Here is a 12240-nt window from a genome sequence, read left to right as displayed (position 1 = left end):
CGCTGACACATACATGTCCTCCAACCTACGGTAGAAAGCTGACACATACATGTCCTCCAACCTACGGTAGAAAGCTGACACATACATGTCCTCCAACCTACGGTAGAAAGCTGACACATACATGTCCTCCAACCTACGACACATACATGTCCTCCAACCTACGGTAGAAAGCTGACACATACATGTCCTCCAACCTACGGTAGAAAGCTGTACAATACATGTCCTCCAACCTACGGTAGAACGTCTGACACATACATGTCCTCCAACCTACGGTAGAAAGCTGACACAGACATGTCCTCCAACCTACGGTAGAAAGCTGACACATACATGTCCTCCAACCTACGGTAGAAAGCTGACACATACATGTCCTCCAACCTACGGTATAAAGCTGACAATACATGTCCTCCAACCTACGGTAGAAAGCTGACACATACATGTCCTCCAACCTACGGTAGAAAGCTGACACATACATGTCCTCCAACCTACGGTAGAAAGCTGACACATACATGTCCTCCAACCTACGGTAGAAAGCTGACACATACATGTCCTCCAACCTACGGTAGAACGCTGACACATACATGTCCTCCAACCTACGGTAACCTACGAAAGCTGACACATACATGTCCTCCAACCTACGGTAGAAAGCTGACACATACATGTCCTCCAACCTACGGTAGAAAGCTGACACATACATGTCCTCCAACCTACGGTAGAAAGCTGACACATACATGTCCTCCAACCTACGGTAGAAAGCTGACACACAACCTACATGTCCTCCAACCTACGGTAGAAAGCTGACACATACATGTCCTCCAACCTACATGTCCTCCAACCTACGGTAGAAAGCTGACACATACATGTCCTCCAACCTACGGTAGAAAGCTGACACATACATGTCCTCCAACCTACGGTAGAAAGCTGACACATACATGTCCTCCAACCTACGGTAGAAAGCTGACACATACATGTCCTCCAACCTACGGTAGAAAGCTGACACATACATGTCCTCCAACCTACGGTAGAAAGCTGACAATACATGTCCTCCAACCTACGGTAGAAAGCTGACACATACATGTCCTCCAACCTACGGTAGAAAACTGACACATACATGTCCTCCAACCTACGGTAGAAAGCTGACACATACATGTCCTCCAACCTACGGTAGAAAGCTGACACATACATGTCCTCCAACCTACGGTAGAAAGCTGACACATACATGTCCTCCAACCTACGGTAGAAAGCTGACACATACATGTCCTCCAACCTACGGTAGAAAGCTGACACAGACATGTCCTCCAACCTACGGTAGAAAGCTGACACATACATGTCCTCCAACCTACGGTAGAAAGCTGACACATACATGTCCTCCAACCTACGGTAGAAAGCTGACACATACATGTCCTCCAACCTACGGTAGAAAGCTGACACATACATGTCCTCCAACCTACGGTAGAAAGCTGACACATACATGTCCTCCAACCTACGGTAGAAAGCTGACACATACATGTCCTCCAACCTACGGTAGAAAGCTGACACATACATGTCCTCCAACCTCACATACATGTCCTCCAACCTACGGTAGAAAGCTGACACATACATGTCCTCCAACCTACGGTAGAAAGCTGACACATACATGTCCTCCAACCTACGGTAGAAAGCTGACACATACATGTCCTCCAACCTACGGTAGAAAGCTGACACATACATGTCCTCCAACCTACGGTAGAAAGCTGACACATACATGTCCTCCAACCTACGGTAGAAAGCTGACACATACATGTCCTCCAACCTACGGTAGAAAGCTGACACATACATGTCCTCCAACCTACGGTAGAAAGCTGACACATACATGTCCTCCAACCTACGGTAGAAAGCTGACACATACATGTCCTCCAACCTACGGTAGAAAGCTGACACATACATGTCCTCCAACCTACGGTAGAAAGCTGTACTAATACATGTCCTCCAACCTACGGTAGAAAGCTGACACATACATGTCCTCCAACCTACGGTAGAAAGCTGACACATACATGTCCTCCAACCTACGGTAGAAAGCTGACACAGACATGTCCTCCAACCTACGGTAGAAAGCTGACACATACATGTCCTCCAACCTACGGTAGAAAGCTGACACATACATGTCCTCCAACCTACGGTAGAAAGCTGACACATACATGTCCTCCAACCTACGGTAGAAAGCTGACACAGACATGTCCTCCAACCTACGGTAGAAAGCTGACACATACATGTCCTCCAACCTACGGTAGAAAGCTGACACATACATGTCCTCCAACCTACGGTAGAAAGCTGACACATACATGTCCTCCAACCTACGGTAGAAAGCTGACACATACATGTCCTCCAACCTACGGTAGAAAGCTGACACAGACATGTCCTCCAACCTACGGTAGAAAGCTGACACAGACATGTCCTCCAACCTACGGTAGAAAGCTGACACATACATGTCCTCCAACCTACGGTAGAAAGCTGACACAGACATGTCCTCCAACCTACGGTAGAAAGCTGACACATACATGTCCTCCAACCTACGGTAGAAAGCTGACACATACATGTCCTCCAACCTACGGTAGAAAGCTGACACATACATGTCCTCCAACCTACGGTAGAAAGCTGACACATACATGTCCTCCAACCTACGGTAGAAAGCTGACACATACATGTCCTCCAACCTACGGTAGAAAGCTGACACATGTCCTCCAACCTACGGTAGAAAGCTGACACATACATGTCCTCCAACCTACGGTAGAAAGCTGACACAGACATGTCCTCCAACCTACGGTAGAAAGCTGACACAGACATGTCCTCCAACCTACGGTAGAACGCTGACACATACATGTCCTCCAACCTACGGTAGAAAGCTGACACATACATGTCCTCCAACCTACCGTATAAAGCTGACACATACATGTCCTCCAACCTACGGTAGAAAGCTGACACAGACATGTCCTCCAACCTACGGTAGAAAGCTGACACATACATGTCCTCCAACCTACGGTAGAAAGCTGACACATACATGTCCTCCAACCTACGGTAGAAAGCTGACACAGACATGTCCTCCAACCTACGGTAGAAAGCTGACACATACATGTCCTCCAACCTACGGTAGAAAGCTGACACAGACATGTCCTCCAACCTACGGTAGAACGCTGACACAGACATATCCTCCAACCTACGGTAGAAAGCTGACACATACATGTCCTCCAACCTACGGTAGAAAGCTGACACAGACATGTCCTCCAACCTACGGTACAAAGCTGACACATACATGTCCTCCAACCTACGGTAGAAAGCTGATACATACATGTCCTCCAACCTACGGTAGAAAGCTGACACATACATGTCCTCCAACCTACGGTAGAAAGCTGACACATACATGTCCTCCAACCTACGGTAGAAAGCTGATACATACATGTCCTCCAACCTACGGTAGAAAGCTGACACATACATGTCCTCCAACCTACGGTAGAAAGCTGACAAATACATGTCCTCCAACCTACGGTAGAAAGCTGACACAGACATGTCCTCCAACCTACGGTAGAAAGCTGACACAGACATGTCCTCCAACCTACGGTAGAAAGCTGACACATACATGTCCTCCAACCTACGGTAGAAAGCTGACACATACATGTCCTCCAACCTACGGTAGAAAGCTGACACATACATGTCCTCCAACCTACGGTAGAAAGCTGACACATACATGTCCTCCAACCTACGGTAGAAAGCTGACACATACATGTCCTCCAACCTACGGTAGAACGCTGACACATACATGTCCTCCAACCTACGGTAGAAAGCTGACACATACATGTCCTCCAACCTACGGTAGAAAGCTGTACTAATACATGTCCTCCAACCTACGGTAGAACGCTGACACATACATGTCCTCCAACCTACGGTAGAAAGCTGACACAGACATGTCCTCCAACCTACGGTAGAAAGCTGACACATACATGTCCTCCAACCTACGGTAGAAAGCTGACACATACATGTCCTCCAACCTACGGTAGAAAGCTGACACATACATGTCCTCCAACCTACGGTAGAAAGCTGACACATACATGTCCTCCAACCTACGGTAGAAAGCTGACACATACATGTCCTCCAACCTACGGTAGAAAGCTGACACAGAAAGCTGACACATGTCCTCCAACCTACGGTAGAAAGCTGACACATACATGTCCTCCAACCTACGGAGAAAGCTGACACATACATGTCCTCCAACCTACGGTAGAAAGCTGACACATACATGTCCTCCAACCTACGGTCCTCCAGAAAGCTGACTAATACATGTCCTCCAACCTACGGTAGAAAGCTGACACATACATGTCCTCCAACCTACGGTAGAAAGCTGACACATACATGTCCTCCAACCTACGGTAGAAAGCTGACACATACATGTCCTCCAACCTACGGTAGAAAGCTGACTAATACATGTCCTCCAACCTACGGTAGAAAGCTGACACATACATGTCCTCCAACCTACGGTAGAAAGCTGACAATACATGACATGTCCTCCAACCTACGGTAGAAAGCTGACACATACATGTCCTCCAACCTACGGTAGAAAGCTGACACATACATGTCCTCCAACCTACGGTAGAAAGCTGACACATACATGTCCTCCAACCTACGGTAGAAAGCTGACACATACATGTCCTCCAACCTACGGTAGAAAGCTGACACATACATGTCCTCCAACCTACGGTAGAAAGCTGACACAGACATGTCCTCCAACCTACGGTAGAAAGCTGACACAGACATGTCCTCCAACCTACGGTAGAAAGCTGACACATACATGTCCTCCAACCTACGGTAGAAAGCTGACACAGACATGTCCTCCAACCTACGGTAGAAAGCTGACACAGACATGTCCTCCAACCTACGGTAGAAAGCTGACACAGACATGTCCTCCAACCTACGGTAGAAAGCTGACACAGACATGTCCTCCAACCTACGGTAGAAAGCTGACACAGCCTCCAACCTACGGTAGAAAGCTGTCCTCCAACAGACACAGACATGTCCTCCAACCTGTCCTCCAACCTACGGTAGAAAGCTGACACATGACATGTCCTCCAACCTACGGTAGAAAGCTGACACATACATGTCCTCCAACCTACGGTAGAAAGCTGACACATACATGTCCTCCAACCTACGGTAGAAAGCTGACACATACATGTCCTCCAACCTACGGTAGAAAGCTGACACAGACATGTCCTCCAACCTACGGTAGAAAGCTGACACAGACATGTCCTCCAACCTACGGTAGAAAGCTGACACATACATGTCCTCCAACCTACGGTAGAAAGCTGACACAGACATGTCCTCCAACCTACGGTAGAAAGCTGACACAGACATGTCCTCCAACCTACGGTAGAAAGCTGACACAGACATGTCCTCCAACCTACGGTACTGACACAGACATGTCCTCCAACCTACGGTAGAAAGCTGACACAGACATGTCCTCCAACCTACGGTAGAAAGCTGACACAGACATGTCCTCCAACCTACGGTAGAAAGCTGACACAGACATGTCCTCCAACCTACGACATGTCCTCCAACCTACGGTAGAAAGCTGACACAGACATGTCCTCCAACCTACCGTATAAAGCTGACACATACATGTCCTCCAACCTACGGTAGAAAGCTGACACATACATGTCCTCCAACCTACGGTAGAAAGCTGACACAGACATGTCCTCCAACCTACGGTAGAACGCTGACACATACATGTCCTCCAACCTACGGTAGAAAGCTGACACATACATGTCCTCCAACCTACGGTATAAAGCTGACACAGACATGTCCTCCAACCTACGGTAGAAAGCTGACACATACATGTCCTCCAACCTACGGTAGAAAGCTGACAGACATGTCCTCCAACCTACGGTACTGACACAGACATGTCCTCCAACCTACGGTAGAAAGCTGACACAGACATGTCCTCCAACCTACGGTAGAAAGCTGACACATACATGTCCTCCAACCTACGGTATAAAGCTGACACAGACATGTCCTCCAACCTACGGTAGAAAGCTGACACATACATGTCCTCCAACCTACGGTATAAAGCTGACACAGACATGTCCTCCAACCTACGGTAGAAAGCTGACACATACATGTCCTCCAACCTACGGTAGAAAGCTGACACAGACATGTCCTCCAACCTACGGTAGAAAGCTGACACAGACATGTCCTCCAACCTACGGTAGAAAGCTGACACAGACATGTCCTCCAACCTACGGTAGAAAGCTGACACAGACATGTCCTCCAACCTACGGTAGAAAGCTGACACAGACATGTCCTCCAACCTACGGTAGAAAGCTGACACAGACATGTCCTCCAACCTACGGTAGAAAGCTGTACATAGACATGTCCTCCAACCTACGGTAGAAAGCTGACACAGACATGTCCTCCAACCTACGGTAGAAAGCTGTACATAGACATGTCCTCCAACCTACGGTAGAAAGCTGACACAGACATGTCCTCCAACCTACGGTAGAAAGCTGACACAGACATGTCCTCCAACCTACGGTAGAAAGCTGACACAGACATGTCCTCCAACCTACGGTAGAAAGCTGTACATAGACATGTCCTCCAACCTACGGTAGAAAGCTGACACATACATGTCCTCCAACCTACGGTAGAAAGCTGACACAGACATGTCCTCCAACCTACGGTAGAAAGCTGACACAGACATGTCCTCCAACCTACGGTAGAAAGCTGTACATAGACATGTCCTCCAACCTACGGTAGAAAGCTGACACAGACATGTCCTCCAACCTACGGTAGAAAGCTGTACATAGACATGTCCTCCAACCTACGGTATAAAGCTGACACAGACATGTCCTCCAACCTACGGTAGAAAGCTGTACATAGACATGTCCTCCAACCTACGGTAGAAAGCTGTACATAGACATGTCCTCCAACCTACGGTAGAAAGCTGACACAGACATGTCCTCCAACCTACGGTATAAAGCTGACACAGACATGTCCTCCAACCTACGGTATAAAGCTGACACAGACATGTCCTCCAACCTACGGTATAAAGCTGACACAGACATGTCCTCCAACCTACGGTAGAAAGCTGACACAGACATGTCCTCCAACCTACGGTAGAAAGCTGTACATAGACATGTCCTCCAACCTACGGTAGAAAGCTGACACATACATGTCCTCCAACCTACGGTAGAAAGCTGACACAGACATGTCCTCCAACCTACGGTAGAAAGCTGACACATACATGTCCTCCAACCTACGGTAGAAAGCTGACACATACATGTCCTCCAACCTACGGTAGAAAGCTGACACAGACATGTCCTCCAACCTACGGTAGAAAGCTGTACACAGACATGTCCTCCAACCTACGGTAGAAAGCTGTACACATACATGTCCTCCAACCTACGGTAGAAAGCTGACACATACATGTCCTCCAACCTACGGTAGAACGCTGACACATACATGTCCTCCAACCTACGGTAGAAAGCTGACACATACATGTCCTCCAACCTACGGTAGAAAGCTGACACATACATGTCATGGTAAACTGACACATACATGTCCTCCAACCTACGGTAGAAAGCTGACACAGACATGTCCTCCAACCTACGGTAGAAAGCTGTACACAGACATGTCCTCCAACCTACGGTAGAAAGCTGTACATAGACATGTCCTCCAACCTACGGTAGAAAGCTGTACATAGACATGTCCTCCAACCTACGGTATAAAGCTGACACAGACATGTCCTCCAACCTACGGTAGAAAGCTGTACACAGACATGTCCTCCAACCTACGGTATAAAGCTGACACAGACATGTCCTCCAACCTACGGTAGAAAGCTGACATAGACATGTCCTCCAACCTACGGTAGAAAGCTGTACACAGACATGTCCTCCAACCTACGGTAGAAAGCTGACACAGACATGTCCTCCAACCTACGGTAGAAAGCTGTACATAGACATGTCCTCCAACCTACGGTAGAAAGCTGTGTCCTCCACACAGACATGTCCTCCAACCTACTACTGGTCCTCCAACCTACGAAAAGCTGACACAGACATGTCCTCCAACCTACGGTAGAAAGCTGTACATAGACATGTCCTCCAACCTACGGTAGAAAGCTGACACAGACATGTCCTCCAACCTACGGTAGAAAGCTGACACATACATGTCCTCCAACCTACGGTAGAAAGCTGACACAGACATGTCCTCCAACCTACGGTAGAAAGCTGTACATAGACACATAATTAAAGGTCAAATGAGGCTGTTTCTTTTTTAAATCTCAATATCAAATAATTAAGTGCTGTAATTGTTTTCAATTAAAATGGTAATTAGAAGAAAAAAAAATCACTTCTTAACAAAGAATTTATCGGTCTGTTATTGTCTGAGAGGTTTGGAACTCTTTCTTATTGGTCTATTAACTAATTTCCCGCTTGGTGATGTCACCAGGCAGGCCAAAACTCCATCCTAGAACAACTAGCAGAAACTTCAGTCGGCTCTTACACTAAAATGGCATTATCATAATTTTCACAATTTCACAGTATTATTCCAGCCTAGTGTGGAAATATATATAAAACACAAGAAAATCTCGATTTGAATGCACTGGGCCTTTAAGTATATTGGCATTTCATTTCAAATAAAGTTGGATTCGATTTGAATGGCTATGACTGATCATCAGGCTGAAATATTCTTTAAATAAAGTTGGATTGGATTCAAAATGGCCGCCTGTCACTCACCAGACTGAGGAAGATGAGGATGAGCTGGATGACATCGGTGTAGGCTACAGAGTAGAGTCCTCCCAGTAGAGTGTAGACGATGGCCACCACAGAGCTGATACAGATGGAGTAGACATAGGGCAGGTCCAGAATCACACTCATAGTGCCACCTGCAGCACACAGGGAGGGCAACGGAACACTGAGCTACGGAACACTGAGCTACGGAACACTGAGCTACGGAGCACTCAGAACACTGAGCTACGGAACACTGAGCTACGGAACACTGAGCTACGGAGCACTCAGAACACTGAGCTACGGAACACTGAGCTACGGAGCACTCAGAACACTGAGCTACGGAACACTCAGAACACTGAGCTACGGAACACTGAGCTACGGAACACTCAGAACACTGAGCGTCATCAGCAATAGAATATTCACAGACCGTTATCAGTGATTAGCTGATAACCTACTGCTGTATAGATGAACCACTCTGCTTCTCCTCCTGGAGACTAAATGCTGGTTCTAATACTGCATAAATGTACTGCAAATACTAAAGTAATATCCTAGAAACAGTGGTGAGCCTGGTCAAGTACAGTATAATACTTTTCTATTGCTATATACTATTAACAGTAGATATTATAAACGTCACTTTTTTTTATATACATACAGTTGAAGTGTGAAGTTTACATACACCTTAGCCAAATACATTTAAACTCAGTTTTCCATCATTCCTGACATTTAATCCTTGTAAAAACTCCCTGTCTTAGGTCAGTTAGGATCACCACTTTATTTTAATTAAGAATGTGAAATGTCAGAATAATAGTAGAGAAAATTATTTATTTCAGCTTTGATTTCTTTCATCACATTCCCAGTGGGTCAGATGTTTACATACACTCAATTAGGATTTGGAAGCATTGCCTTTTAAATGGTTTAACTTGGGTCAAATGTTTCAGGTAGCCTTCCACAAGCTTCCCACAATAAGTTGGGTGAATTTTGTCCCATTCCTCCTGACAGAGCTGGTGTAACTGAGTCAGGTTTGTAGGCCTCCTTGCTCAGGGCTTGTGATGGCCACTCCAATACCTTGACTTTAATGTCCTTAAGCCATTTTTCCACAACTTTGGAAGTATGCTTGGGGTCATTGTCCATTTGGAAGACCCATTTGCTACCAAGCTTTAAATTCCTGACTGATGTCTTGAGATGTTGCTTCAATATATATCATTTTCCTCCCTCATGATACCTTCTCCTGCAGCAAAGCAACCCCACAACATGATGCTGCCACCCCCGTGCTTCACGGTTGGGATGGTGTTCTTCGGCTTGCAAGGCTCCCCCTTTTTCCTCCAAACATATCGATGATCAAAGTTTCATCAGACCAGAGGACATTTCTCCAAAAGTCCGATCTTTGTCCCTATGTGTAGTTGCAAACCGTATTCTGGCTTTTTATTGCGGTTTTGGAGCAGTGGCTTCTTCCTTGCTAAGCGGCCTTTCAGGTTATGTCGATGTAGGACTCCTTTTACTATGGATATAGATACTTTTGTACCTGTTTCCTCCAGCATCTTCACAGGGTCCTTTTCTGTTGTTCTGGGATTGATTTTCACTTTTCACACCAAAGGACGTTCATCTCTAGGAGACAGAACGCGTCTCCTTCCTGAGCGGTATGACGGCTGCGTGGTCCCATGGTGTTTATACTTGCTTACTATTGTTTTTACAGATGAATGTGGTACCTTCAGGCGTTTGGAAATTGCTCCCAAGGATGAACCAGACTTGTGGAGGTCTACAATTTCTTTCCTGAGGTCTTGGCTGATTTCTTTTGATTTTCCCATGATGGCAATCAGAGGCACTAAGTTTGAAGGTAGGCCTTGAAATACATCCACAGGTACACCTCCAATATACTAAAACGATGTCAATTAGCCTATCAGAAGCTTCTAAAGCCATGACAACATTTTCTGGAAGTTTCCAAGCTGTTTAAAGGCACAGTCAACTTAGTGTATGTAAACTTCTGACCCACTGGAATTGTGATACAGTGAATTATAAGTGAAATAATCTGTCTGTAAACAATTGTTGGAAAAATGACTTGTGTCATACACAAATTACATGTCCTAACCAACTTGCCAAAACTATAGTTTGTTAACAAGAAATTTGTGGAGTGGTTGAAAAACTAGTTTTAATGACTCCAGTCTAAGTGTATGTAAACTCCCGACTTCAACTGTACATACTGTCTGTCCATTGATGGCATTTTTTTCAGTTTAGGTCAGCAATGGGTTCTAGCCTCGACCTAAGCAGGGCAGGGTCTGTTTCAAACCTTGATGCAACCGAAGAGCAATGGTCAAGCAACAGGCCAAAATGTTTTAAACCGAAGAAAGCAAAACTGCGGAAGAAGCCTACTGAGTCTCTGAGTTGCTTCTCTCACTCGAAGATTCATCATAAATCACCATCATCAGGTTACATCATAACTATTAAGAACTAAGGAACTAAAGAATATTAAATAATAATTATAATGCACAAATAAATATTTAAAAAAATAAATAAATAGAGAAAATAATGAATCAATCAATAAGTAGATAAACATGAGTAAATCCAGGTCTACCTCTCTCCAATCAGGGCCAGGGTCAGCTTGGCCCCGCCCCGCCCGGCCCCGCCCCGCCCAGCTCGGCCCCGCCCCCCAGCTCGGCCCCGCCCCGCCTGGCCAAGACGCACCTACGACCTTAAACAGAAAAGTGTCAGATCGCCACATCGCTGACTACTAGGTTTTTCAGCCTGCCTGTGACCTTTTGACCTCTGCTCTTGACCTTTGACTATATTTAAATGTTTGACCTCTGATGTCGAGGAGTATCTCTTTTTTATATTTTCTTTAGCCCCTTCAGAGATTGTGTGTGCGTGTGTGTGTGTGTGTGTGTGTGTGTGTGTGCGTGCGTGTGTGTGTGTTGAGGGTTGGAAAACATACTGTACTGCAGGACCAGTTGGTTACCTAGGCAACATTCAAACGTTGTATTAGTTGGTCATTCTTGGTCCACAATAAAACATTGAAACAGTTGGTTACCTAGGCTGACCAGCGTCCTAGCGACCCACAGGACGTCTGCAATGAGCGCTGGGAAGATGAGCAGGCTGCTCAGGACGTTGCCATACTTTATCTGGAACGGATCCATCATCGTCACGTACTTGTTTTCCCTCATTGGCTTGGCGAAGAAAAAACCACCTGCGTCAGAAAAGAGAGAAAAGAGAGAGAGGAGTATGGAGGGGGAGAGAGGAGGAGGGGGATGGAGGTGGGAGAGAGAGGAGGAGAGGGGGATGGAGGGGGAGAGAGGAGGAGGGGGATTGGGGGGGAGAGGAGTATGGGGATGGGAGGGGAGAGGAGGAGGGGGATGGAGGGGGAGAGAGAGGAGGAGAGGGGGATGGAGGGGGAGAGAGGAGGAGGGGATTGGGGGAGAGGAGTATGGGGATGGGAGGGGAGAGGAGGAGGGGGATGGAGGGGGAGAGAGAGGAGTATGGGGATGGAGAGGGGGATGGAGGGGAG

The 12240-nt window shown here is 46.5% G+C and overlaps 1 protein-coding gene across 1 annotated transcript in view; it reads right to left on the bottom strand.

Moving 5' to 3' along the window:
- LOC115118610 (high affinity choline transporter 1-like) overlaps positions 1-12240 on the bottom strand; it is a 68412-nt gene that overhangs the window by 27698 nt on the left and 28474 nt on the right. Inside the window, exons 4-5 of the mRNA XM_065003526.1 lie at positions 11767-11922; positions 8751-8899 (exon numbers count right to left, since the gene is read on the bottom strand). Coding sequence (XP_064859598.1) covers positions 8751-8899; positions 11767-11922 — 305 coding nt within the window. The remainder of the gene's footprint in view (positions 1-8750; positions 8900-11766; positions 11923-12240) is intronic.

Source organism: Oncorhynchus nerka, linkage group LG18 (assembly GCF_034236695.1).
Source record: "Oncorhynchus nerka isolate Pitt River linkage group LG18, Oner_Uvic_2.0, whole genome shotgun sequence".
Classification (NCBI taxonomy): domain Eukaryota; kingdom Metazoa; phylum Chordata; class Actinopteri; order Salmoniformes; family Salmonidae; genus Oncorhynchus; species Oncorhynchus nerka.
This window is presented reverse-complemented; position numbering and strand designations above follow the sequence as displayed.